This window comes from Talpa europaea (assembly GCF_964194135.1).
Source record: "Talpa europaea genome assembly, chromosome: 2".
Taxonomy (NCBI): Eukaryota; Metazoa; Chordata; class Mammalia; order Eulipotyphla; family Talpidae; genus Talpa; species Talpa europaea.
Genome location: NC_140068.1, coordinates 156203561 through 156230970, shown reverse-complemented (window position 1 = coordinate 156230970; position 27410 = coordinate 156203561). Strand labels below are relative to the sequence as shown.

Below are 27410 nucleotides of genomic sequence, written 5' to 3'. Positions count from 1 at the left end.
ATGGTAGTTTTGATTTGCATTTCCCTGATGACAAGGGATGTTGAACATTTCTTCATATGCCTGTTGGCCATTTGCATTTCCTCTTCAGAGAAGTTTCTTTTTAGCTCTTCTGCCCATTTTTGATTGGATTATTTTCTTTGTTGTTGTTGAGTCTCATCAGCTCTTTGCAGATTTTTGTGATCAGTCCTTTATCATTAGTGTTGGGTGCAAAAATGTTCTCCGAGTTGGTGGGGTTTCTCTTTGTTTTGGTTATTGTCTCTTTTGCTGTGCAGAAGCTCTTTAATTGGATGTAGTCCCAGCTGTTGATCTTTGCCTTCACTGTCACTGCTTTGGGTGATGTGTCTGTAAAGATGTCTTTGATGTGCAAATCACGTAGTGTTTCGCCTATATTTCCTTCTATGTATTTTATGGTTTCAGGTCTTATGTCTAGTTCTTTAATCCATTTTGAGTTGGTTTTTGTGTATGGTGTGAGGTAGTGGTCAAGCTTCATTCTTTTGCATGTAGCGACCCAGTTTTCCCAGCACCATTTATGGAACAAACTTTCTTTGCTCCAATGCATAGTCTTTGCTCCTTTGTCAAAGATTAGTTGACCAGGGCCTCCCCGGTGGCGCAGCGGTTGAGCGCTGGGTTGCGAAGCTGCCCGCAGCCTCTGCAGTGCCGGTTCGATCCCCGGCTGCTCCCCGGCCACCGGAGGAGGGTCCCACATGGCGCGCAGACCTCTCCTGCCGCCCGCTGCTCCCCTCAGCAGTGTACTTCGGTCCTTCTGCCTGCTCTGCTCCCCGCTCTGGCTCTGGTGAGTTCTCTCGCCCTCCTGCGCTTCTGACTGTACCCAGTGCTTGCATAAATAAATAAATAAATCTTTAAAAAAAAAAAAAAAGATTAGTTGACCATAAATCTGTGGGTTTATTTCCGGATTTTTCTATTGGGTTCCATTGGTCCGTGTGTCTGTGCTTGTTCCAATACCATGCAGTTTTCAATTATGGCTTTGTGGTATAGTTTGAAGACTGGGAATGTGATGCCTCCGTTCCCCTCTTTTTTTTTTTTTTTTTTTTTTCAGGAGAGCTTTGGCTGTTCGGGGTTTTTGGTGATTCCGTATGAATTTCATCAGTAATTGTTCTATTTCTTTGAAGAGTGTCATTGAAATTTTGATTGGAATAGCATTGAATCTGTAGATTGCTTTTGGTAGGATGGCCATTTTAATAATGTTTATTCTTCCAATCCATGAGCAGGGGATGTCTTTCCATTTCTTTGTGTCTTCTTCTATTTCTTTTAACAGTGTCTTATAGTTTTCTTTGTATAGGTCCTTTACCTCTTTTGTTAGGTTTATTCCCAGGTATTTGATTTTTTTTTTTTGCTTCAATAATAAAAGGGATGGTTTTTTTGATTTCTTCTTCAGATTTATTGTTGGTGTATAGGAAGGCTACTGATTTTTGTTTGTTAATTTTGTATCCTGACACTTTACTAAACTGATTGATGAGTTGAATTAGTTTTTCTGTGGAGTTTTGGGGTTCTCTATGTGTATTATCGTATCATCTGCGAATAGTGATAGTTTGACTTCTTCCTTCCCTATTTGGATTCCTTGGATGTCTTTCTCTTGTCTTATTGCTCTGGCTAGGACTTTTTTGGAGTGGGGGTTTAGTCGTAATGAAATTCCGAGTTTCTGTGTGTCTGGGAAGGTCCTTATTCTTTCTTCCTAGAGGAAGGAGAGCTTTGCAGGATAGAGGATTCTTGGTTGGCATCTGTTTTCTTGGAGTCTACTGACTATGTCCCTCCACTCTCTCCTTGCCCGTAGTGTTTCTTCGGAGAAGTCTGATGTCAGCCTGATTGTTTTTTCTTTGTATGTTATTTCTTTCTTCCCTCTTGTCAGCTTCATTATTTTTAACTTGTCTTGGATTCTTGGGAGCTTTACTATTATGTGTCTTGCTGTATTTTTCCTTTCATCATGGAAGGTTGGTGTTCTTCTTGCTGCTTGTATGTCTATTTTCAGCTCCTTCGTGTCTGGGAAGTTCTCTTCAATTATTTCCTTGAATATTTTCTCTGATCCTAGGTCTCTCTCCTCTCCTTCTGGGATTCCTGTAACTCTTCTATTTCCTTTCCTCGTGGAGTCAGATAGTTCCCGAAGTCTTTCTTCAGTCTTTTTCCTTCGTACTTCTCTTTCCTTTTCTGTTTTGGTTGTTTTTATTGCTGTGTCTTTGAGAGTGCGTATTCGTACTTCCATCTCCTCTATTCTGTTATCACTGCTTTTCCCAGCGTTCTTTAGCTCTTCTGTTAATCCTGTGATCTCCTGCATTTCCTTCATTTCCCTCTTTAGGGCCTCAATTTCATTCTTCTGAGTGTTGTTTTCCTTAATGACTTCCGTCAGTTTTTTCATCTCGGCAATTTTGAATTCTCTTTCGGGAAGGCTCAGAAGTTCTTCCAAGTCACTGTTGTTGCAATCTCGTGGGTGGTTTTCTTTTTGTGGTGTGTCTTTTTCCTGAGGAGTTGCTAGGTTGCATGTAGTTTTTCTTCTCCCTGCTGCCTGTTTTCTAATTAGCGCTATGTGTTGGGACACTGTGTCGCTGGTATTGGCTGGCATCTTTTTGGTGTGCTCTTTCTGGGATGTCGGAAACTGGCAGTCCAGTCGAGTCAAATACCGTTATGCCAGAAGTCCAGTGAGGCAGTGGTGCTTTGAGTATGTTAATGGTCGCTGTCACAGAATATCTCCTCCTTTGCGTTTAATTCCCAAGGTGTGTCTTGAAGTCCCACAGACTTCCCAGGAGGTGGGGTGGCTGGATTGCACTCTGGGCTCCAAATCGCTGAATCCCCCTCTGGGCTCCAACTCCCTGCCAGGCAGGACCAGGCTTGTGGGGGCCTTCAGCTCACTTCTGGCTGCGCAGGGAGCTTCTCCCGGTTTCAAGCAGTCTTTATTGAAGGATGGTCCCTATTCTAAAATGGTGAGTTGGTGATGCACTTTCCTGCCCACGCACGTTCTGCCCCAGCCGTGGATGCCCGCTCCCCCTCTGGGCTCGGACTGCTGGCCAGAAGGGGCCTGGCTTGGGGGTGCTTCCCAGCTCACCTCTTGTCTTGAACGTTTTTATTAGATTCAGCCTAGATGGTGGATTTTTGATGCTATTTGTAAGTGGTGCTTGTTTTTAAACATGTCAGTGACTTACTGCTTTTTGCCCATAGATAGAAATCGAATTGTTTATATTGGTCTTCTATCCAGTAGTCACACACATTCACACATTCTGCCTGTTTTTCTGTGTAGTATTTTGGCATTTCTATAAATACAGGTATGGCTTCTCTAAATATCAGTTTCAGTTTTTCCTTTTCAAGTCTTACATATTTTCTTTCCTGCTCATTGTACTATGTTGAGTTCTGAAACAGGTGGACAGGGCAGGAGGCCGGGTGGGAAGATGGAACGGCCTCTGAGACCACATAGCCTCCAAAACGCCCCAAAAGGCCAAGAACCAAAACCTAGGGCTTTCGCAGTACAACAGCCACACAGGAGGGGCCTGCAGGTGCTGGCCATCCAAGGACAGGGCCCGCCGGAGGACTGGGCCATGCCTGTGGGTTCTCACCTGCCTGCACAACTGCCAGAGGCCCTGGGTCCAGGAGCAACCACTGCGGGGTTTATTTTACAAACCAGGGAGACAAAGAGCTCACTGCGGCCACACGTGGCAGCTGCTCGCTCAGAGAGTGTCAGTGATGGTTGCCACTGGCCACCAGGAGGGCTGGATGGGTGCTGGCCGGTAGTGAGGGTCACTCCTGGTCCCGCAGAGGCAGAACCAGAGACACCCCAGTGTTCACAGCTCTTTGTGAGCTGTTGGGTTACACCAGCAATAAGCAGCTCTTTGAGACGCCAGGCAGGGCCTTCGGGGCTCCCTTCAGGCCATGCCGGAGACAGGCCCGAGGCCCCATCTCTGCAGAGGTCGTCGTCTTTTCTTCGCCCTCCTCGGAGGGCGGCTGCTGGATGTCTCTTTCCGTCCTCTTCGGAGGCCAGGAACGGAGTCTTCCCGTCTGTCTTCTTCCTTTGGGGGCTGGAACGGTGTCTCTTCTATTTGGGGGCTGGGGCCGTCTCTCCTTCAGCTCCCTCCAACACTGGCTTACAGCCTCCTCCAGGGAGCCCCGCCCACAGGTCCGACGGGACCATTTTTCACTCCTGGGGCTGACTGGACCATTGAGCACCCGTCGGCTCGGAGCTCGCACCTGCTTGGGGCCCGCCGCAGTCCAGGGCACACTGTTACTTGAGAGGGCGCCGAGGGGCAGCTGCCAGGGCAGACTGCGGTGGAGCCGCAGGAGGAGGACGGCCCTGCTGCCGCCGCCCCCACCTCGGAGGCACGGACCCGGCGGCAGCTCCGCCCAGGGGTCTGTCGACGTCTCACCCCGTGCCCGAAGGCCCGCGTGATTTCCGGCCTGCGGCGGGCAGCTTGGGAATCTCACCCGGGAGGATGCTGTTGGCTGCATGTGGTTCACCGTCGCTCCTCCTCGAGGAAGGAAAAATCCCTTCTCTTCCTCATTTGCTACATTGTTTAAAATGAGGAATGGCGTGAGGCTTGATCCGTTTCTTCCTTCATTCTGGGTGATGTCTTTCTCCTTTGATAGGAGTGATGGTGGCGGGTTACCCGGAAGGCTTTCGGGCGCTAACGCAGCCCCGCGGTCCCGGAACCCGCCTCATGCGCGTCTTGTCCTTGGCGGGGCGGCTGAGAGGGAACGGTCTGGGCTGGCCCTCGCGGGGCCGCCGTGGGTCTCGTGCCCTTGTCCCCTTGTCCCCTTGATTGTTCCTCTTCTGCTGTTATCGCCTGGTGCGCCTGGTGGGTTTGTAATTACTATTTTGTAACCAGTTTGGATACAGAGATCTCTTTCCGGACCAGGAGGCAGGGAGGGCAGGCGCTCCCCGTGCCCGAGGGCGTCTGCCTGTCCCTCTCACCGCCACCAGCCCTGCGGCGGCCCGGCTGGAAGCTGGCTGGGTCCCAGAGCCGCTCTCCCTTGTGGGCCCTGACGCCTCTTCCCCGCTCCACGGGGCGCGCGCGCCTCTCTTCCTGCTTGTTTGCTCAGCGCCCAGAGCCTCGTGCTTGGCAAGTGCCTCCGGAGGGACTGCTGGAGCGCCAGGCGGCTGGGACTGGGAGAGCCAAGGGCCTGCAGGAAGTGACTCCAGGCACCTGTGAGCTCATTTCTGTGCAGGCCTTTCCCGGGGACCTGAGCCTCCAGCCCGCACGCCTGAGCCCCGGGGAGCCGTGCAGTGTCGCTCCAGATGCTGGGCCCACACGCCTCTCTGGCTGGCATCTGGGCCTCCCGCTGGGACCTGGCGGACGCCCCGAAATGACAGGGGCAGTCGGGGGCCGAGCTTCCTCGAGACCTCCGCCCCCACGTGCTGCCCCTCCTCGCGTCCCAGGATGACCCCGGCGGGGCTGTCAGGGGATGTGTCGCGCCAGAAGCCTCCGTCTCTGCACTGCAGTATTATCACTATCTTTGTTGGCCAATCTTTGGGACGGATCCCTGTGCATGTCGGCACTGGACCTGTTGCCCGAACGGCACGGACGGGAAAGCGGCTCCGAGCCCAGCGGCCAGCCGGCCCAGGGGCGGAGTGCGGCCGCCCAGGAGAGGCGCTCGTCCTGTGCCGACAGCTCCCTGGGCTCTCAGGCCGCCCATCTAGCCGTGAGGGGGATGCCCGACCTCCCTGAGGGCCCCTCGACACCCCAGACAGGTCACCTTGCAGGCGAGGCGGGGCGCTGCTTTGGCAGGGGGTGCCCTTCCCCGCCGCCCCCGCCACGCCTGTCTCGCCCCGGCCTCCAGGTGTGAGCCCCAGGGCTTCTGGACTCTCCCCACAGACCAGCAGACTCCTGCGCCGGCGCGGGCTCAGCCAGCTGTGCCCTGCTGGGGACCCTGCAGTGCCCTCTGCTGCGGCCGAAACCTGCTCCGTGCCGCCTCCTGCCAAGGGCGTGGGGGGCGTCCCCGGCCCTCAGATCTACCTGAATTTCAGGTTTTTAGAAAGCTGCCGGGACTTAGCCCAGCCAGTCCCCACCCTGTTCTCCGAGAGGCCGTGGTCGAAGAGCCGGCTCCAGGGAGGAGCTGAGGCGGGCTCAGGGCAGGAGCAGCCGTGGGAAGCTGCTCCCCGCGTGGGAAGGGAAGCCGGTGCTTGTTTCTGGGAGCCTTGCCTTCCGCCGGGCCGGCCGCTCTCCTCGCCGCTGCTGCTCTGGTCAGTCCGCCGTCGTGGTTGTGATCGTGGTGGTTTTGCAGCGCAAGCACCATCAGCGGGGTTTTGACTGCTTCCCCACGCCGGACAAGGTTGTGAACTGTGGGGTCGGCGATGGGGACAGAAGCTTGCACACCTGCACAGTGTAGACCAGATGACACCTTTCCATCAGCCTGGGCTCAGACGCTGCATGGGCGCGAGGGTGCCAGTCTGGAGCTGCTGGGGGGTGCACCAGGCTGGGGTGCCATAGAGGTGTGTATCCCAGGTTGGGGGTGCTGGGGAGTAGTGCGTACCAGGTTGGGGCACGGGGGGGGGTGCTGGGGTGTATGTGCACTGGGGTTGGGGCACTGGGAAGTGTGTGCACCAGGCTAGGGGGTGGGTCTGGAAGGTGTGTGCACTGGATTGGGGGTGTGTGCACCGGGCTGGGGTGCTGAGGGGCCTGGGTGTGTATGCATCAGGCTGGGGCTCTGGGAACTGTGCACACCAGGCCATGGCACAGTGGGGTGCTGGGGTGTGTGCACCAGGCTGGGGGTGGTCTGGAAGGTGTGTGCACTGGATTGGGGGTGCTGGGGGAGTGTACATCGGGCTGGGATGCTGGGAACTGTGTGCACCGGACCGGGGTGCCGCGGCGGGGTCTGTGTACCCGTCGCTGTGGAGCTGTTTTTTGGGGTTTTTTTTAAGATTTATTTATTTTTATACAAGAACAGGGTACAGACTAGATGCGCAGGAGGGTGAGAGGATTCACCAGAGCCAGAGCGGGGAGCAGAGCAGGCAGAAGGACCGAAGTCCACTGCTGAGGGGAGCAGCGGGCGGCAGGAGAGGTCTGCGCGCCATGTGGGACACCCCCCTCCGGTGGCCGGGGAGCAGCCGGGGATCGAACCGGCGCTGCAGAGGCCGTGGGCAGCTTCGCAGCCCAGCGCTCAACTGCTGCGCCACCAGGGAGGCCCCCCTGGAGCTGTTTAATGTCATTCTCTGCCCCCCTGCCCCCCGCCCGGTCTTGGACGTCGCCTTCTAACCCCACTGCTTGGATTTGACAGGCATTCTTGGGACGAACTTGATCCCTCCGGGCAGGGAGGGCCCACCAGCAAGGCCTCCGTGTGGCACCTGCGTGTGCCCGCCTGAGGGACGCCAGGGCCCGGAGCCTCTGGGACAGGCAGGAGGATCCTGGGGTGGGGGTGGGGGCAGGGGTGCCCCGCTGGCCGCAGCCTCAGCACCACTCAGGCCTGTTAGATGTGCAGGGCTCAGACCTGCCCACATGCCCAGACGGAGCGAGCAAGCGGGGGACCTGCACTGCATCGCAGTACCCCCACCACCCACGCCGCCTGGGGGTGAGGTCAGCGCCGCTCACAGCGGGAGGCATCGCGGTCGTGGTGAACGCCGGGATGGGCTGTGTTGCCCTATTCGGGCCGCAGGATTAGGTGGGGAAGCCCGAGACCCTCCCCAGGTGGGGGCCTCCTGGCAGACCCACCCCTCTGCCTGGACATCCCGCGGTGGACCCGCCGGCAGGGGCAGCGCCCTGAGGGCTGTTGGAGGACTAGGGAGCCTCCCGGCACTCCAGCCCGGGTGAGGGCGAGCGGGTGTAGGCGTGCTGTGGGGTGAAGGTGAGGACGTGTGAGAGGATCATGTGGTGGTGTGAGTGTGTGGGGGGAGTGGACGTGCTCGCGGTGTGTGTGTATTCTGGGGGCACGTGGGGTGTGCACGCGCTGGGTCCAGCGGGCTGTCTCTGGACTCTGCGACCAGCGCACATGCACCCCAGCCCCACCCTAGGCGGGGGAGACGCCGGGACAGGCCGCATCTGGGCCCGAGGAGCTGACCACACGCGGAGGGTGCCTGGACACCGTCCCTTCCTCTGTCCCCACTCTCGCCTGCCGGGGCCTGGACACCCTGCCCCGCAGCTGGTGCCCTGGGGTGACCGTCCTCCTGAGCCAGGTGGTCCCGTGGGCACCTTGAGCAGCCAGACCGGCACGTCCTCACCCAGAGATGGTGCAGGCCCCGGCCTCCCGGCCCAGCAGCACCGGGGGCTCGGACGCATCCGTCGGTCCCTTGCCGGCTGCCCCTGCAGGGCCGTGTGTTTTCTGGACGAGGGTGTGTTTTGCCCTCGGGGGCTGCTCTCCATGTCTGAACTTCAAAGCGCTGGACTCTGTTTCCCAGACACCCCTGGCCGCTGCTCAGTCACCTTGGCCAGAGGTCACTGGTCGCCAGGGGGCATGACCTGGGCCTGGCAGGGGCGCTTTCAAGACGCCAGGCGCAGCTGAGTAAACACTGGCCCAGCCCCCCCCCCCCCTCCCGCGCTCAGGAGAGCTTCCTCCTCGCTTCCTGCCTGCACAGGGAGTCGCTGGCCCCCAGAACCTTGGCTCAGTGGCCGGGGGAATGCAGATGCAGGGGCGACCTGCTGGTCTTGCCGTGACCCCAACGGGTGACTTACCCTGGACTGTGCCGGCACGCCTGCCTCAGTTTCCCCCGCTGGCACCAGGGCATGACAGTCACCACCTGCAGGGTTGCTGCAAGGACGGGGCAGAGCAGAGCCCTACGGGCGTCCCTGTGCCGCCTCTGCGGGTGCGGCGTCCAGAGCACAGGTCCCGGCAGCGGGCTTTCTGCGGCCGAGCGTCCAGGGCCAGGCCCGCCCCACCGGAGCGGGAGCCCCGTCTCGTGCCCGCGGCCCGGGTTACGGTGGGAACCGCAAAGTGGAGCAGCGTCCCCCGCCCAGGCCGGGTGCAGGGCCGGCCCGGGGAAGGGCGAGAGCCCCAGTGTCCACACGCTCCTCCCTCCCCGCCGCCCCTCTGCTCAGAGCTGAGCAGCCCCCGAGTGAGCGCGGGCGGCCTGGTCCGTGGGCCCCCCAGCATGTCGTCCCTGCCTGACAGGTTTCGTCGGCCTGCGGTCGGCCACGGGGTCCCCGGGAGGGCTGTGCAGCGGCCACAGCGGGTGCTAGGGCGGGGCAGGTGCAGCTCGTGGCGGGGAGGCGAGGCCTCGTGCGCGTCCCCCGGTGGCATCACGGGGCCAGCGGGTGCGCGGGCGGGCGGGGCCTCCCGGCGCTCACCGGGCTCGCTCTCTCACAGAGACCCTGACCTGTTTCTGCTGGACACCCAAGTGGCCTGGGCCTCCGAGGCGGGCTGGCTGGAGTTCGACGTCACGGCCACCAGCAACCTGTGGGTGGTGACCCCGCAGCACAACAGGGGCCTGCAGCTGAGCGTGGTGACGCGGGACGGTGAGCGCTCCGGGGCGGGTGGGGCTGCTGTGGGCGAGCCGGAGGGCAGGCGGGGAGCAGCGGCTGAGGCCGAGGCAAGTGTGAGGCGGCCGCCCAGGCCCCGCAGCCGTGCGCTGCCCCCCGGGGTCTCAGGCAGGCAAGAGCAGGCGGCTTGTGGGCCGGCCCGTGGAAGGCCAGGGGCCACGGCGCTGGCCGCTCCAGCTCCGGGCTCTCGTGCGTGCCGGCCGCACGGAGGTGGGCGATGGGGTGGTCTGGCCGCAGCGTGGGTGCAGGGGGTAAGGGTGCCTTGGTTTGCCCGCAGGTCTCAGCGTCAGCCCCTGGGCCGCCGGCCTGGTGGGCAGGGACGGCCCGCAGGACAAGCAGCCCTTCCTGGTGGCCTTCTTCAAGGTCAGCGAGGCGCGCGCGCGCACCGCCAGGTCGGCCCCCGGCCGGCGCCGGCAGCAGAGCCTCGGCCGCTCCCCGCAGCCCCAGGGCGTGGCCAGCGCCTCGGGTAGGTCTGGGGACCGGGGTGCGGGGGCTCAGGCGCACGGCGTCCGGGCCGGGACGTGGCCCTGCGGGCGCCGCTGCACACCCCAGCGGGTCCGTTCCCCAGAGGAGCATCCCCAGTGGGGTCAGGCCGCTCACGCGGAATTCCGCGGGTGGCGGCCAGGCCCCTGCCCTGTGCCCTCGGGCCCCGCTCTGGGCGCTCGCTGGACTGGGGCGGCCGGCAACCTCGGCGGGTCTTGCCGCTGACCCACTGGAGGGCGGCCGGGGCCCCGTGTGGCCCAGGGGAGCCGCTGCATCGCCCCCTGGGCTGCCCTGTCCCTGTGGGCGGCGCAGGCCCCACAGGTCCACAGCCCCTCCGGCCACGGCAGCTGCAGGGGCTTCTGGGGGTCGCTTCTGCAGGGCAGGGGTGTGTGCTCGCCCCCGGAGGAAGGAGTAGCCCTCAGCTCAGGTACCTCAGAGATGGCCCCTTCTGGATGCGCCTCTGGGGGTGCAGGCGCCGGCACTAGGGCTGCCGCGGCCTCGACACCCCTCCAGAGCTAGGACACACCGCCCCCCCCCCCCCCAAGAAGCATCCCCTGCAGTCCCTGCTGGAGGGTCTGGGTGTCCTGGGGCTCTGCGGAGGGTGTGGGCGACCAGGCCTTCGGCCGAGTGGGCCCTGAGGCTCCTGTGCGGGCCCCGAGCTGAGACGGTCCAGTCTCCTCACCGCCTCCCTCCAGCTGGTGGTAGGTTCACTGGGCCGCGGGCAGAGGGTGGTTTTCCCAGCCCGGCAGGTGGAGCTTTGTCTCCTGACCCCGTCCATGAGAGGGGCCGGGCGGGCGGCAGAGACTCTTCCCGAGTCTCGAGCGGCCGGGCCATGGGCTGGGCTCCTGAGGGAGCCGGTCCTGGGCCTTTGGACTGTCAGGTGCAGCTATTTGCCCCGACCCCCTGGAGCCACAACGTCCTCCGTCGGAGCAGAGGCTCTCGGGAAGGGAGAGTCACACTCTGTGCCCCAGTCTGGCCAGGCCGGGCCCTGCCAAGGCCTCTGGCCCCAGACCCGCCTGCCTCACAGCCGCGCCCAGGGCCTGTCGCCGATGGACGCCGGCAGGTGCTGCCGTCGCCGGCGTGTGGGCCTCTGTCCAAGGGTAACATCGCGGCCAGTCCCAGCGCCACGGGCTCCCCGCAGCTCGGCCCCACGGCTGCCTGGGCTTAAACTCCGGTGACGTGCCCGGCCTGGCCGGGGCGAGGGTGCTCGCGGGGCTGGTGGCCGGCCGGGGTCTGCGGCTCTGGCTGGTTTGCGTGTCCAGGTGGAGGGAGCTGCCTGGACCTTCTTGCAGGGAGCCGAGGGGGCTGGGTGGGGGGGCGGGGGGGCGGGGGGGGCCGGCAGGGTTCCTGCACCTGCGGTTTCTGGACGCACGAGATGGAGGTTGGTGTTGCTCCCTGCACTGCCCAGCCCCAGCCATTTCAAGGGCACCAGGGACTCCGCAGATGCTCGGTTGACCTTGGACAGTGTGGGCGTTGGGCGGTGACCCTCACACAGCCGAAAATCTGAGTCTGACCCTGAGCCCTGAGCCCTGAGCCGAGCGCCGAGCGCTAGCTGCCGGGGGACGCAGCGTGCCAGCGGCGGAACACGTGTGGGCGCCGGGAGAGTGGCGCCTCTAGCAGCACGGGCGGGAGGAGGCCCCGGGCTGAGGGCTTGCGCGTCTCCCCGCAGAGCACGGCGGCGAGCTCAGGACGGCCTGCCGGAAGCACGAGCTCTACGTGAGCTTCCAGGACCTGGGGTGGCAGGTGGGTGCGCGGCGGGTGGGGCGGGGGCCGCGGTCTTCCGTTGTCTTCATGCTGGCGGCAGCGGAGACCTGCTCCTTAGACACCAGGCACCCCCACGTCCACAGGCTCCAGGCTCTCGATGGGGGGCCCGACGACTCCCCCGGGAGCTGCTCCCCAGCTCTGTGTCCCTGGGAGCCAAAGGCTGCATCCCCTCTGTCCGGGCCCCTGAGCGCCCCTCCCCAAGCCGCGGGTGCCCTGAGCGGGCTCGGGCGGCGGGGGCCGGGCTACCCGGGACGCTGCTCTCTGCCCGCAGGACTGGATCATCGCCCCGAAGGGCTACGCGGCCAACTACTGCGACGGCGAGTGCGCCTTCCCGCTGAACGCGCACATGAACGCCACCAACCACGCCATCGTGCAGACGCTGGTGAGTGCCGGGAGGGCGGGGAGGGCGGGGGGGGGCTGTGCTCGAGCCCACGCCGCCCTCTGCCCCCGCAGGTGCACCTGATGAACCCGGAGTTCGTGCCCAGGCCCTGCTGCGCGCCCACCAAGCTCAACGCCATCTCCGTGCTCTACTTCGACGACAACTCCAACGTCATCTTGAAGAAGTACCGGAACATGGTGGTCAGGGCCTGCGGGTGCCACTAGCAGGGCACGGTGGGTGGACCCCGTCCGGGTCCCAGCCTCGCCCGTCTGACGCCCGCCCCAGGGCCGGGCCCACGCCCTCGGTGCCCAGAGCAGCGGCCAAGGGAGGGCACCGCCCGGGGCCCGGCCGAGGTGCGCCATGCGAACAGGGAGCCTGCCTGAAGGTGGGGTTCGCGCCGCTGCCGCCCGGGCTCTGGAAGTGCCTTTTGCTGGAACATTGTGGGTCCCGTTTCCACAGTGGGGGTGAGACCCATTGTGTGAGACTGGAGCCTCGTGGGTGTGAGACCCTGTTTCAGGGTCGACGAACCCAAGACCCCGCCCTCGGCTCAGCCCCCGGCACTGTGCTCGGCCAGGCCCGGCGCGGGGCCGGGCTCAGAGTCGGCGTCCGCAGCCTTCGCCGGAGCAGGCGCTCGGGGCGCGGCTCCTAGTCTGCGCGGGGTCCCTGCTGCCCGTGGACGCGAGACCCGGCCGCCCGCGGTCTTGTGTAAACGTGTTTCTCCCCACCGCGGGCTGCGGGCCGAGCTCACGCCCAAGCGCGCCAAGGCGACACGTGCCCGCGCCCGCAGCTGCCCCGGGGCGGCCGCTGGAAGCTTCGGCGCCGCATCTGCCCACACGCGCCGCCAGGCTTTGGTACCGAGTTTATTCAGGAAGGACAGTCAAGGCCGCGGGCCGCTTGCGCTTCTTGCAAGGCGGGTGCCCCGGGGGTGGGTTCTTGGGGATACGCATCACCACGTGGCAGCGAGGCTCCCCTTAAGGCAGAGGCGGGCGCCGTCTGGGCCAGCACGGCTCCGCCCACCCGCATGGCCGCTCCGAGCCCGGGAACTGGGGGCAACGCGGCGCAGGGAACACGCGGGGGGGTGGGGGCCGGTCCCCTGACTCACAGCAGGCCTTCTCCCCACCCCAGTGGGAGACTCGGGGCGTCACACTTGGGCCCCAGGCGGTCTGACAGGAGGGTGAAGGTAGCAACTCAGGACTCGGGAAATGGGGGGCTGAGCGGGGCCCCAGGCCAGTCACGGCCACGGGGTGGCGGGCGCACCTGGCACAGCCGGGCCAGCGTCTCTTCCATCGGCCGTGGTCGCGGGGCGCTCTTGCCCCGGCCAGAGGGGCAGGAGGTCCCCAAGGAGCCCGCGCCAGCCCCTGGGGGCCCAGACGGCGCCGCGCAGCCACGGCTCACGAGCTCGGCGAGGAGAGAGCATCTGGGACGGCGGGACGCTGGGGCTCGCTCCCATCTCCATGGTCTTTCAAAGCGACCCCGTTTCTCTCCCGTGACCTGCGCTTCAGGACACACCTGCCTCACGGCCGAGCAGCAGCGAGCACGGACCGCCGGGCCTTGAGACCCTTCTTCGCACAAGGCCCAAGGAGGCGCTGACCCCTGTCCCGCCCCTCCCCCTCCCCCCCCCCCCCCCCGGGCCGGGCGGCCGGCTCCAGGGCAGGACACCAAGTGGACGCCTTGCGGGCCTCGCAGGTCACCCCAGCCCGGCTTTGCGCTCATGGGGTGACACAGGCAGGCGCCCCGCCCCCCCCCCCCCCGGTGGGGACAGCTGACCTGACGGGGGGTGACGCCCAGGACAGCGGGGGCCCCGCTCTTGCAGCCCAGAAGCTGGCGCAGCTGCGCGGGGCACATGTGCCTCTGCTCAGGGACCCGCCCTTCCGTGACCGACATCAAGGACGACCCCAGGCCCACTTGACCTGACGGGGCCCCAGAGCAAGCCCTTGGGTTTTGGGGGGGCAGGAGGAGGGGCGCAGGGCCGCACTGCAGACAGGGTCAGGGTCGCGGGTGCAGTTTACTGGAGACGAGGCGGGGAGCCTGCCGGGCGCAGGGTGACACCGTGCTCAGCCCGTGGGCGCGCGGCCGCTGTCTGGGGCCCCCGGGGCGCCTAGAGCTCGTCCCTGGCCTGGCCCAGCACGAAGCTGTGCAGCGACTCCAGGTCCCGGCCCCCGCTGTGCTCGCCGACCTTCTGGCCCCCGCGGAAGAGCAGCAGCGTGGGGTAGCCGCGTACCTGGGCGAGAGGGGGTGAGGCAGGCGCTGGCTGGCCGCGCTGGCACCGAGCACAGGGGCTGGCGGGCGGCCCCCGCGGCCAGGGACCAGGGGTCTGCGCCCTCCTCCCGAGCCACACAAGGCTCAGGGGTGCTATCCCCGCGCTGTTCCTCGCTTGGGGAGTGCGTGTGCAGGGATGTGATGTGGGCGGGGGGACAGCTGGTGTGCATGGCGCACATACACACACCAAACACCCACACAGTTCACATGCCCCACAAATACAACACCCCCTTCCACCCCCACAGCACACATCCACCAGTCACACCACACCCCTCCTATGCCCATGGACACAGCTCCACACCACACCCACTTCACATACAGCGCACACCCTGATGACCACGTTCGCGCCATTACTCCACACGGCAAACCCCCATAGACACCATCCTGCCACTCCTCCCCATACACCACACAGACACATCACATACACCCAGTCCACGACTACCCCACACACGGCGGGGGAAAGGGCGTGGTGTGTGTGTGTGTGTATTGGGGAGGCCAGTGGGGTATGTGTGCAGACCACACTGTATACACACACACCCACCCCATACTCACTACACACACAGCTCACACCTCACCACAATGCTACACAATCACCACACCCCCACATGCAGCTATTATGCTGTGGGGGGGGTGGAGGGGATTGTGGGGTGTGTGTGTGCGTATGGGGGAGGTGGGTGAGGTATGTGTGCAGACCACACTCACGCACACAACCCACACCTTCCACCACACCATAACGCTACACAATCACCACGTAGCCAACATACACCCACAACTACCACATGCAGCAATGTGTGTGTGTGTGTATGGGAGAGGTGGGTGGGGTATGTGTACAAACCACACTGCGCACACCACCACCACCCCCCAATACACAAAACACATTGCCCACCACATCATAGCGCTACACAATCGCCACACACCCCACTGGGTATATGGTGAGCATACAGGGTGTGTGTGTGTGGGGGGGTGTGGTGTTTTTTAAAGATGTATTTATGCATGCACCACGCAGTGAGTGTGGTGCGGTGGGGCAGGCATGGAGCATATGGTGTGTGTGTGGAGTGGTGTGGGGTTTGTGCTGTGTGTGTAGTATATGTGGGGGAGCGTGAAGTAATGTGGGGTTCATGCTGTGTGTATAGTATGTGGGGTGTATGTATAGAGTGATGCGGGCTGTGCAGTGTGGGTGTGGGGCTGTGCTGTGTGTGGAGTGATGTGGCACGTGCGGTGTGTTGGGTTTGTGCTGTGTGTGTGTAGGGAATGGGGGGGTGTATGTGTAGAGTGATGCGAGGTGTGGGGCTGTGCTTTGTGTGTGTGGAGTAATGTGGTATGTGGGGTTCATGCTGTGTGTGTAGTATGTGGTGTAGGGTGTGTTGGGTTTGTGCTGTGTGTGTAGGGAATGGGGGGTGTTGGCGTGTGCTGTGTGGGGTGTATGTAGAGTGATGCGAGGTGTGGGGCTGTGCTGTGTGTGTGTAGTATGTGGTATGCAGGTGTGGGGTGTGTTGGTTTTGTGCCGTGTGTGTAGTACGTGGGGCGTATGTATAGAGTGATGCGGGCTGCTGGTTTTGTGCCGTGTGTGTAGTATGTGGGGCGTATGTATAGAGTGATGCGGGCTGTGCGGTGTGTGGGGTTTGTGCTGTGTGGGTGTGGTGTATGTGGGGGGGTGTTGGGTTGTGCTGTGTACCGGGTATGGGTGTACGTGTAGAGTGATGCGAGGTGTGGGGCTGTGCTGTGTGTGCTGTGTGTGTGTGTGTGGGGGGTGTGGCGCGAGCCCGCCTACCTCGTAGCGGCTGCAGACGTGGCGCTGGGCGGTGCAGTCCACCTCTGCGATCTTGACGGCGGCCAGGCCGGGGAAGTCCTTCCTGGCCAGCTCCTCCCACGTGGGCGCCAGGTTCTTGCAGTGGCCACACCTGCGGGAGGGTCAGCCCTGAGCGGAGTCCACCCGCGCCGACCCGCTCCTGACCGGCCTGGCTGCAGGGCCCCAGCCCCTTGCCGCCGTCTGGAGGCGAAACAGATGCCCCTGCGGCCGCCGGGTCGCTCGGCACCGCGTCCTCCGAGCCCGGCGAGCGGCCCACGTCCCCAATAAAGAGCCGGGAAGGCCTGCATCCGTGTCCGTCCTTGCACCGACGCACCGCACCCGCGGCCTCATGTGGCGGCCGCTGCTCCGGGCACTCGGGGCCCTGGATCGGGACGCTGGACACCGCTGCCCACGCGGGCTGCTCTCTGGGCTGCCGGTGCCCCCAGCCGGGCGGGTGCTGGTGCCGGCCAGGGCGGCCACGGCTGGAGAGGCCTAGAGCTCCCTGCGCTGGACAGGGCTTTGTGGGCTGGCGCCGCCCTCCGGGGAGCCGCGTGCACGGCAGGCGCCAGCTCAGCATGACGGATCCAGGGGACGAAGGCGCGTGTCCTCCGCACCCCCACGGCCCGGCCCCCCGGTCTCCAAACGAGGCCAGCCCTGCCGCGACGCCTCTTACCAGGGGGCGTAGAACTTGACGAAGGTGATGCCCTCGGCGACGGTGTCCTCGAAGTCGCCGTCCGTCAGGGCCAGCACGGCACCCTGTGGGGACGGCAGCCGGTCAGGCCACGCGCGCAGCCGACACCTCCCGGCGCCGTCCCCACAGGACCTTGCTGGCCCCGGAGTCACCTGGCTCAGAGCCTGCGGCCTCCATCCCACCAGTGTCCAGGTACCCACAGAGGTGCCCCGGCGCTGGCCATGCCAGGCCACCCTCGGTGCGCCCATTCAGACACCCATCTCTGAAGCCAAAAACTCAGGGCTCCGGGGACGAGCTGCCTGCCCCATGGGTCTCCCTGAGCGTGGGCACCAGTGGCTGAGCTGGAGCCCGGGTGGGGGACACCAGCCTCTTCCCACCAGAAGGACCCGCCCAGTGCTGGGGTGCTGCTGGAATGCCTGGGGGACACAACCCCCCGCCCTGCCCCGGGGAACCCTAGGCCCAGCACACACACCCGTCTGCTCAGCACAGCTCCGGGCCTGGCCACGCCCCGCCCCGCACCCGGGGCCCCCCAGAGCTGCTGGGGCCAGGATCACTGGGGTGTCCACACAGCCCCCCACCCCAGCACCTGCAGTCCCAGCGGCCCCGCCCCCAGCACCCGCACCTTCCCTGCCCACGCAGTCGCGGCAGCCCCGTGGAACGCCAGCACCTGCACCCCACAAACCCCCGTGCCTCCCCAGTCCCACGCCCCTGTCCCCCCACCCCAACCCAGCCTCCCGGCCCCTCCTTGAGAGCGTCTGCCCTCAGCCCTGCCCCCTCACCAACCCCCCTCCCCCGGGGGGGGGTCCTGTACCCCGCCCAGCAGCCCCGACGTTCAGGGAGGGGGCTCAGGCCCCGCGTCCGATGGGAATCCACCTGCACCCCAGCAGATTCCGGGCCACGGGGGAAGGGGGCGCCGTCAGGGCGAGCGCCCTCAGAAGCAGGATTCCGGGGCCCCGCGCCCTGCAGGCTTAGGGGAGCGTGTCCCCTGCCCGGCCCCGGCTTGTCCTCCCACCCAGAGCCCCGAGAACCCCCCTGGCCTGGCAGCCAGGGACGGCACCCACCTGGCCGGCGGGGGGCGTGGAGCCCAGCACTGGGGCCTCCGCCGGCTGCCCGCTCTCGGGGGCGCCCCCGTCCGCGCTCCGCAGCTGCGCCTCCACGTACTCCCGCAGCGACTCCAGGTCCCGCTTGCCCTTGTACTGGTCCACCTGGGGGCGGCACCCGAGCGCGGGGACACACGAGTGACCGCCCGGGGACCGCGCCCTCGCGCCCGCCTCCCCGGGCCCCGCCCCGCGCAGCGCCTACCTTCCTGCCGTCCCGGAACCAGAGCAGCGTGGGGTAGCCGCGCACCTGCTGGCCGGAGCAGAGCTCGTGCTGCTGCGTGCAGTCCACCTGGAAGGCAGGGGCCGGGCCACACCCCACTTTCAGACTCAGGCTCCCGAAGCCGGGCCTCTCCCTGGAGCCGCCCCAGACCCCGCTGAGCCGGGGCAGGTGATGCGGATTTGGGGGCGGCCGTGCTCCGCTCCCTTGATGCTCGGTTTCTGCGGGCGACACGCCACACCTTGAGCAGGTCTGCGCTAGAGACGGGGGGGCAGGGGGATGTGGGGGCGCTCCGGGTGGGGAATCCAGCGCAGCAATGGAGCGGGGCGTGGAGACCCCGGGGGGGCGGACTCGGGCCGCAGAGGCGATAGCCTGAGACGGGCCGCCAGGGAGGCCCCGAGGGGCGCGTCTTCGAGGGGACCACTTGGCGGACGAGAGAGACTGAGACGAGCCAGACCAGGGCTGGCCGCCTCCCTGACCGTGCGAGCGCAGCGCCCCGGGGCCACCCCCAGACTCCGCCCGCCCCGCGTTCTCAGGGACGCTTCACCCGAGTCCCGGCCCTGACCGCCCGCGGGACGGAGCGGCGCGTCCCTGCGTGAGCAGGAGGAGGGGGCGCCGGTCACTAAGCCGGAGCCAGGAGCCTCGCCCGAAGCCCGGGGCCAGGCGTTGGAGGGCCCAGGCTAACCAGCGCCGTCCTGGGAGGAAGGGCCAGCCCCGGACGGTCCATCCTGGACGCCTCTGTGGGCGGGGAGCACGGGGGAGACGGAAGGGCGCGGAAGGTGCCCCATCGGCAGCCGGGTCATTCCGACCCCGTGTCTGCCGGGCCGAGCGGGCGGGCACCTGAGGACCAGGGAAGAACCCACAAATCCCTGCAGCCGCCGCCCCGGAAACTGGGATGGGCCTGTCCTGGACGAAGCTCGCGCGGGACCAGTGGGGCTGCTCCGGGCTGCCAGAGGCGCCTTCACGGACGCCAGCAGATGCCACCAGCTGCTCGGGGGACGGGGCCACGGACACCCTGGCAGCTCCGCAAGCGGGGGCCGCCGGGGTTCCCTTAGGAATGCGATCCCTGAAAGGAGCCGCAGGCGTAGCCCCAAGCCTCTGCGCCTGGCCTGCAGTCCCCAGCCCCCCAAGGCTGGCCATCGCCCCAGGCCAGGTCCCTGGGGCTGGCCATGGCCCTAGCACAGACCTCGCGCCCGGTCTGCAGTTCCCAGTAACCCTGGGCTGGTCATCGCCACAGCAGAGGCCCTGTGGGTCTGCAGCCACGAATCCCCTGGGGCTGCTCATCGCCTGAAGTGGAGGCCCCGGCCACAGCTCTGCAGCCCCGATTCCACTGGGGCTGCCAATCGCCCCAGCATAGGCTCCAGGCACGGATCTGCAGACCCCAGTCCCCCAGGGGTGGCCATCGCCCCAGCAGAGGCCCCATCCCTGGTCTGCAGTGCCCAATCCCCCCGGGCTGGCCATCACCCCAGCACAGGCCGCACGCCTGGTCCTTAGTCCTAGTCCCCCAGGGGTGGCCATCGCCCCAGCAGAGGCCTCGTCGCTGGTCTGCAGTGCCCAGTCCCCCGGGCTGGCCATCACCCCAGCACAGGCCGCACGCCTGGTCCTTAGTCCTAGTCCCCCAGGGGTGGCCATCGCCCCAGCAGAGGCCTCGTCGCTGGTCTGCAGTGCCCAGTCCCCCGGGCTGGCCATCACCCCAGCACAGGCCGCACGCCTGGTCCTTAGTTCTAGCCCCCCAGGGCTGGCCATCGCCCCAGCAGAGGCCCGCACGGGTCTACATTTCCAAGTACTCTGAAGCTGGTCACTGCCCGAAGCAGAGGCCCTGTCCCCGCTCTCCAGTGCCCAGCGCCCCGGGTCTGGCCATCGCCCCTAGCAGAGCCCCGCATGAGTCTGCAGCCCCGAGTCCCCTGGGGCCGGCCATTCCCCTGGGGCTGAGTGGGCCATGGCGCGAGCTCACCTTGCCGATGCTGACCGCCTCGGAGTGCTCGAGGCCCAGAGCCAGCTGCTCCCAAGTCGGGGACAGAGCTTTGCAGTGGCCGCACCAAGGGGCGAAGAACTTGATGAAGTGGTTGCCTTGGGGAAGAGACACAGCTGAGGCTGCGGCGGATGCCCCCCCAAGGCGAGGCCCGCGCCCACCATCCCCAAGGCCGCTCCCTGGGAAGCCCCTCCGGGGGAAGGTCAGCGCCGCCTGCCCGGCTCAGCCCTGCTCAGCCCCGCAGCTCCGGACAGCGGGGGCGCGTTTCTCTGGCCAGAGGCCCACAGAGGGCGCTCCCTGGAGAGCAGGCGCCTAGGGCCGGGCAGGGGCCTCTGGGCGCCCCCCTCACCCCAAAGCAGCATGAGGAGACCACCCCCTTGGCCAGCCCCCCACCCCCTTGGCCGGCTCGCGGGAGGCAGGGGCTGGGGCTGGCCGGCGGGCGGGGTCTGCGGCGGGTGCTGGCAGCCACGGCCCTGCCGAGGCCGACAACTCGTGTCACGGGGACACGCAGGGAACTGGCGGGAACCGCCGGCCCCTGGCGCCAGCCGGCTGGGTACTCGGGTGCCGGCGCGCCCCCCCCCCAGGGTGCATCTGAGGGTGCCGGGGCCGCAGACCGGGGGGGACGCGGGGCCCTCGACTCCGTCTCAGCGGGGAACTTACTCCGAGCGGAGCTTGGCCAGGGGCGGAGGGGAGGGGTGGGCGGGGGCGCTGGGCGCACCGCCGGGGCAGCCCAGGCCCCTCCGATCTGCCGGGAAACCCGCGCCCCAGGGAGGAGGTGCGACCCTGCAGCGCGGTCCCCGGTGGGAGGGACCCGCGGCCTGGACAACTACCCAGGCTGGGGCCTCCTGCTGAGGGGGCGCGTGCCCGGGCAGCCAGAGCCCCCGGCTCCCCGCCGTGCAGACGCCCCCGAGGGGCAGGAGGGATGGGCGCGGGCCAGGCCTCGAGCGGCCCCGGACGGGGTGGGGCCGAGCCCGTTCTCACGAATGGCATGTGGGGGAGACGGCCCGCGCCGAGGGCCTCCACGGAGCCCGATCCCCAGGAGGGAGCCCCCAGCACGGACGCCGGCCACGTGGGAGCCCCCCTGCAGGCAGGGCCGTCCGGGGAGCCCACCCAGCCGAGCCAGCCCGAGCCCCGTCAGCGGCACCCCGGGGGGCAGCCGCCCCGACCCGCCATACCTTGCGCCACGTGCGGCTGGAAGTTGCGCGCCGAGAGCTCGTACAGCCCCTGCCTGCGCTCGGGCGCCCGTGGGGCCTCCGCCTCCTCCGGCTGCGGCGTCTGGCGGGAGGAACGGGACACGCGTGTGCGGGGGGCCGGGCGACCAGCTGGCCCCTCCGGCCATGCTGTGGGAGGCTCCGCAGCCCACACGCGGGCGCGGCCTCCCCCGACCCGCTCTTCGGCCAGCGACCCCCGTCCCTGCTCGGGCGTGTCCCAGAGTCACACGGGACAAAACCAAGTCCCCGAGGGCTGACGCGCTGAGATCCGGGGGGCACAAGGGGGACTCCCGGGGGCGGGACGGCGTCACCCGCAAGATCAGCAGTGACGCCACAGAGCTGGGGACCAGGGGGGAGTGGCCAAGGGCCCAGGGTCAGGCCTGCTGGACGTGGGGATGCCGGAGCCCGGGGTCAGGCCCTCTGGACGCCAGGACCAGGGCTAGGCTAGCTGGCCGCAGGGACGCTGTGGGCCCGGAGTCAGGCCTGCTGGCCATGGGGGTGCTGTGGGACCAGGGTCAGGCCTGCTGGACGCCGTGGGCAATGGCGGTGGGCAGGCCGGCCGCGGCGTCTAACCAGGACAGGGCCGCGGCTGCCTGACACTGCTTGTGGTGGTGCTCACAGGCACCTGTCGTCCACAGGGACGTCCAGGACGAGCCGCTCGGGGCTTTGGCCTCGTCCACAGAAACCACAGCGGGGCGCAGCGACCGCCCCTTCTTGCCCACACGCCCCAGACCAGCCTCGGCCCGCTGCCAGGAGGGGCAGAGCGCCCCGCTCCCAGGGACAGCCGCCTAACCCCAGGGACAGCCACTCAAGATCGTGACTGTCCTGTCTCAGGCAAGGGAAGCCCAAGGTCAGCGGAGCGAGGACCGTGGCGGTCCAGCCAGGGTGTCTGAGGCAGGGGTCAGAGAACACGGAGCAGCCACAGCTCCTGAAATTACTGGTGGGCTGGGGTGGGGGCGGTCAGTGAGACCCTGAGAGTTGAGGCGACTAGAGAAAGCAGAGCCCTCAGGGCCTGGGGCGCAGGGCTGAGGAGGGAACGGGGTGTCCAGCAGGAGAGGTCCAGCCATGGCTCGGCCCAGGGCCCAGCGCCTGTCTCTGCAGCTCAGGGTCGCGATGGGACGGTACAGGGCTGAGGCCTCCGTGAGGACGGGTCCTCTGCAGCCAGGCCAGGGCTGGGCAGCCCCCGCAGGCCACGGGGGCCCGAAGGGTTGTGCCTCCCTGCTCTGCAGGCCCGAGGGCGTCCACAGGGAAGGAGCTGCCAGGAGGCGCTCGCGGGAGGCGGGGGTGAGGGGCAGAGCTGGGGGTTGCAGCCAGCTGCGGGGGGGCTGGGCACAGCCGGGAAGGGGTGCGTCCTGCCCAGCTGGGCGCGCAGAGGGGTCAGGCGACAGGACGCCGCCCCTGTATTTTGCCCAACGAAAGACGCGGAAAAGGCTGATCCCACGCGCGACGGCCCCGACCACCGGGGTTCCCTGGCGGGGCAGCCGCGGGGTCGCTGACCAACCCGAACACACAGGCACGGAGAGAGGACGGAGGCCGCCGGGGAGGGGGAGGGACGCGGGCAGGAGGAGCAGAGACGGGGGGTGGGGGGGGGCACTGACCGGTTCCTCCTGGCCCTGGTCCAGCGTCCGCAGCATCCAGCTCTCCAGCGTCTGCAGGTCCCGCGGGCCCTGGTACTTGACGGCCTCTTGGCCGGGCTTGAAAAACTTCAGGCTGTTGGGGGTCGGGAAGTCAGGCCGGGCTCAGACACCCCCACCCACAGCCGGGGCGGGCTGCCCCGTGGGGCTCAGGCGGCCGGGAGAGGCGCGTGGGTGGGGAGAGCTGACCCCAAGTCCCCTAAGAACCACCGCCCCGGGGAGCCTGGAGCCAAGGGCCCCGCACTCAGCCCCTGACCGCCAGGCCTGGGGGCTCAGGGTCCTACCACAGCACCCAGGACAGGGCGATGCTGGGGGGGGTGCTCTTCCAGGGTGTGACCGGGGCATGGAGGAGGCAGCGAGACCAGTGCTCTGGGGGAGCCCCGCGCCTTGCCTGGCCTTTGAGAGCGTCTGGGTAGACGCTCAGCGCGGGGTAAGGAGCAAACGTCACGGCCTGACACGGGGTCTTCACCGCGCCCTGGCGTCCTACCCCGGCCCCCAGGTGGACCTGAGGGTCACCGCAGAGGGCCCAACGGGGACCTCCGGGAGCAGGCCGGGGGCTGACGCCCACACCCCAACCTAGGCCTTCGCCTCAGCCACGCACCCGAGCCGCACAGGAGTGGCCGGGACGCCTGGGCACAGGGCACCCTGCAGGACGTCCCGTTGCTGCTCCCCACCAGGCTCCCACCACGCTGACCCCGGCTTGCCCGGCGCCTGTGGATGGACGGCAAGGAGCGCCCCAGGGAGACTGGACTGTGGACGGGTTTGGGGACAGCGAGCTGCACCTCCCCCGTTGCCAAATGGACCTTCCCCACCCGCCAGGGCTGTGCCCGCCCCCCGTTCTCCCCGAAGGTGGCAGTGGAGCAAGGGAGGACCCCGCTTCAGGGGGTTGCTCTGGAAAACTATGCGTTATGGGGTGGGCAGTGCCCCCAAGACGGATGTGCGGGCTCCTGGCCAAAACAGCTGAGCCTGCGACCTCAATTAGAGGCCCCGGAAGGCTGGAGGGCAGCCCCCACCAGCAGGGCGCCAGCTAGCCAGGGGTCCCCAGCCAGCACTGCAGGGGGCAGCCAGCACAGGGGTCCCCAGCCAGCCAGGGAGGTGCCAGCCAGCACAGGGGTCCCCAGCCAGCCGGGGCAGCAGAGCAGGCAGGCTCCCGGCAGTGGAGGCAGGCTGGGCCCACTCAGGCCTGAGCCAGGCTGGTGCTCCCGGTGGGGGTCAGGTGTTGGGTGGGGGTGCCCGCTACTCGGCCCTGCCCAGTGGTAGCTGCAGAGCCCAGCCGCACCCAGAGCCCCAAGCAGCGGCCCCGCGCCCCCACCTGACTGCAGACACCGTCCGGCACCATGCTGGCAGCGCTGGCCCACACCACCCCGGGCCTCGCGGCACAGACCCAGGGCCCGGCTTTTCTGGGGAGCCCCACACTCCAAACCATAAACTCAGACACACAACGCGGGCCAAGCGTTCACCCCCACGCAGAGTCCTCGGAGTGGGGGGCTGCAGCCACCCGGCTCCAGGGCCTCTGGCCCCTGACACCCCAACACACTCTTGCCCTCTGGGGCCTGCGTCCCCTTCCCTGCCAGTGCCCCGAGCACTGCCCGTGCTGCTGCCCGACACCCAGTGGCCCCAACTGCGGAGGCAACGCTAAGGAGCCCAAGTGGGGCCCTCGGGGGGACAGCTGACGGCAATCCCGCAGCAGGCGGGGACTTCGCCAGCTCCCGGTCAGTGCCCTGGGCGGACATGAGCCCTCCCTGCGCCGGGAAGCCCCGTCCCACGGCTCTGCCCTCAGTGCTTGACAGCACAACCTCATGGCGCCGGCCTCCCACAAGCTGCCCCTCAGAGCCCCCCGGGGGCCGCTGAGAGCCCACATGGGGCGGGGAAGAGCCGGCAAACCGAGGGCCGGGGCGGTCACTCACGTGGGGTAGCCTCGCACGCCCTGGGCAGAGCACACGTCTGAGTCAGCCACACAGTCCACCTTGGCCACGTAGACCCTGGCGTCGGCCATGCTGTTGTACTTGTCGCCCAGCTCATTCCACGTCGGCTGCAGACGCTGGCAGTGCCCGCACCTGCAACGGGAGTGCGGCTGAGACCCCGCGGCCCGCACAGACCCGCCAGAGACCCCTGCCCGCCCGTCTCGGCCCGCCAGAGCACCACCTCGTGTGGACACGAAACTGAAGCTCAGCGGGGTCCAGTTGCTGGGTGGCCCGCTGCCCCCGCCCAGCTGCTCTCCTCCCCCAACCCCTGCCCGGGAGCACAGCCGAGGCCCTGAGCTCCCCTGGCCGCAACCACACGTCTCGGTTTCTGAAGGGCCACACCTGGCCCGTCCTGGAAACAGCAGCGAATGGGGCTCCCGAAACCCACCTGGCTGCTTCTGGGGTGGGGGTGGGGGGCACTTCCTGAGGCCAACCCCAGATGGCTGGCTCCCCCCTACCAGCTGCATGCGCCGCTGCCTGGGCCTTGGGCTCCGCACAGGTGTCTCCACTGCAGGCCGCGCTTGCCCAGGGGCAGGGCCGACCCCCTCCCCGGGTCAGGCTGCAGCACGAGTTCCATCCCCGGCCAGGGAGCTACCCACAGGGCGCAGCAGACCTCTCCTGTCTCCCCCTGCTCCCCTCAGCACTGTGTTTCAGTGGATCTGCCTGTTCTGCGCCCCACTCTGTCTCTGGGGCGTCCTCTCACCCCTGCATCTCTGGCCTGCACCCCGGCTCTTGTGTGCATAAATAAATAAACCTCTAAGAAGCAAAGAGGAAAAAGAGGAGGGCTCCAGGCGGCCTCAGCCCTCCGCAGGCCGGCACCGGGAACCCCACTTGGCCCCGGTGAGCAGCTAACGGCTGGTTTGCGCTACAGAGTAGCTTCTGGGCCCCCCCAGAAGCTGCTCCCCCGCGGCCCAGACCCCGACGTTAGCAAGGGCGCTGCGCAGGACGCTGCTGGTCCACCCGGCCAGGCCCGCGGGGCTAAGAGGACAAAGTTTGCCCAAGTCCAGGCGCAAGAGCGCAGTCCCCTCGCGGCCACCCTGCCCGGGCCCCACCCCCAGGGCCAGGGGAAGCGGCAGGAGGGCCCCCCTCAGCCCGGGCCCCAGCGGAGCGCACCCCGGCAGCCGAGCGCCCCGTTCTCTGCCCGCAGCCCCGCGCGCGCCCAGCGGCGATGCGGCCCCGGGGCCTTCGGGCCGGCCAGGCCGCTCTCCGCGGGCCGCCCTCCCGCGCTCGCCAGGGGGCCCGGAGGCCGCGGCGGGACGCTCGGGGCGCCGGCCACGTGGCCGGGCTGCCGGGCCGCGACCCCCGCCCTGCCCGGGCCCGCGCGGCGCCGGAGGCGGAGGCGGCCCTTCCCGGCGGCTCCTCGGCCCGCCCCGGCCCGGCCCGGCCCGCCCGCCCGCCCGCGCCACGTCAGCCGCCCGCGCCGCGCCCGGAACGGGGCGCCCCCCGCGCCCCGCGCCCCCGCGCCCCCGCGCCCCGCCGCCCCTACCAGGGCGCGAAGAACATGACGAAGTGCGCGGCGCTGCGGATGCCGTGCGCGAACATGTCGGCCGAGTACAGGTGCTTGGCGTGCGGGTCCGGCCCGGCCGCCTCGGGGGGCGCGTCCGCCGCCGCCCCCGCCTCCCGCGCCCAGGCGCCCCCCAGCCCCCCGCCCGGGCCCGGCGGCGGCGGCAGCAGCAGCAGCAGCAGGAGCGCGGCGGGGGCCGCGGGGCCGAGGACGCGTCCGGGGCGCGTGGGCATCGCGGCGGGCTGGCGCGCTCTCCCCGCGGCCGCCGGACCTGGCGCCGCCGCCCCGCCCCGCCCCGCCCCCGGGCCCCCCGCGCCCCGGGCCCCCCGCGCCCCGCCCCCGGGAGCGCCCCGCCCCGCCCCGCCCCGCGCGCTCCTGCTCCTGCTCCCCGCCCCGTGCGCCCCGCCCCGCCCCCGGGGCCCCCCGCGCCCCGCCCCGCGCGCTCCTGCTCCTGCTCCCCGCCCCGCCCCCGGGCCCCCGCGCCCCGCCCCGCGCGCCCCGGCCCCTGCGCTCCTGCTCCTGCTCCCCGCCTCGCCCCGCCCCCGGGCCCCCGCGCCCCGCCCCGCGCGCTCCAGCTCCTGCACCGCCCCGTGCGCCCCGCCCCGCGCCCCGCCCCCGGGAGCCCCCGCGCCCCGCCCCGCCCCCGGGAGCCCCCGCGTCCCGCCTCGCCCCGCCCCGCCCCGCGCGCTCCGCCCCACGCGCTCCTGCCCCGCCCCACGCGCCCCGCCCCGCCCCGCCCCCCGGCCCCCGCGCCCCGCCCCGCGCGCTCCAGCTCCTGCACCGCCCCGTGCGCCCCGCCCCGCGCCCCGCCCCCGGGAGCCCCCGCGCCCCGCCCCGCCCCCGGGAGCCCCCGCGTCCCGCCTCGCCCCGCCCCGCCCCGCGCGCTCCGCCCCACGCGCTCCTGCCCCGCCCCACGCGCCCCGCCCCGCCCCGCCCCCCGGCCCCCGCGCCCCGCCCCGCGCGCTCCAGCTCCTGCACCGCCCCGTGCGCCCCGCCCCGCGCCCCGCCCCCGGGAGCCCCCGCGCCCCGCCCCGCCCCC

At 67.6% G+C, this 27410-nt stretch overlaps 2 protein-coding genes across 2 annotated transcripts in view; one reads left to right on the top strand and one right to left on the bottom strand.

Moving 5' to 3' along the window:
• Window positions 1-12517, top strand: part of BMP6 (bone morphogenetic protein 6) — a gene marked incomplete at its 5' end in the record, with an annotated part of 67223 nt that extends 54706 nt beyond the window's left edge. The window contains 5 exons of the mRNA XM_084227762.1: window positions 9232-9380; window positions 9682-9888; window positions 11557-11630; window positions 11923-12033; window positions 12105-12517. Of these exons, the coding sequence (XP_084083888.1) occupies window positions 9232-9380; window positions 9682-9888; window positions 11557-11630; window positions 11923-12033; window positions 12105-12254 (691 nt within the window). The 3' untranslated portion in view covers window positions 12255-12517. The remainder of the gene's footprint in view (window positions 1-9231; window positions 9381-9681; window positions 9889-11556; window positions 11631-11922; window positions 12034-12104) is intronic.
• A 1277-nt stretch (window positions 12518-13794) lies between these two features.
• TXNDC5 (thioredoxin domain containing 5) lies at window positions 13795-26604 on the bottom strand (the record flags this gene model as incomplete). The annotated part of the gene is made up of 10 exons (XM_084257716.1): window positions 13795-14251; window positions 16061-16190; window positions 16752-16834; window positions 17831-17974; window positions 18072-18158; window positions 20041-20156; window positions 21234-21324; window positions 22868-22979; window positions 24811-24960; window positions 26354-26604. The coding sequence occupies 10 exons, from the start codon at window positions 26602-26604 to the stop codon at window positions 14129-14131; spliced, it is 1287 nt and encodes a 428-aa protein (XP_084113842.1). The 3' UTR covers window positions 13795-14128.
• Window positions 26605-27410: the final 806 nt, after the last annotated feature.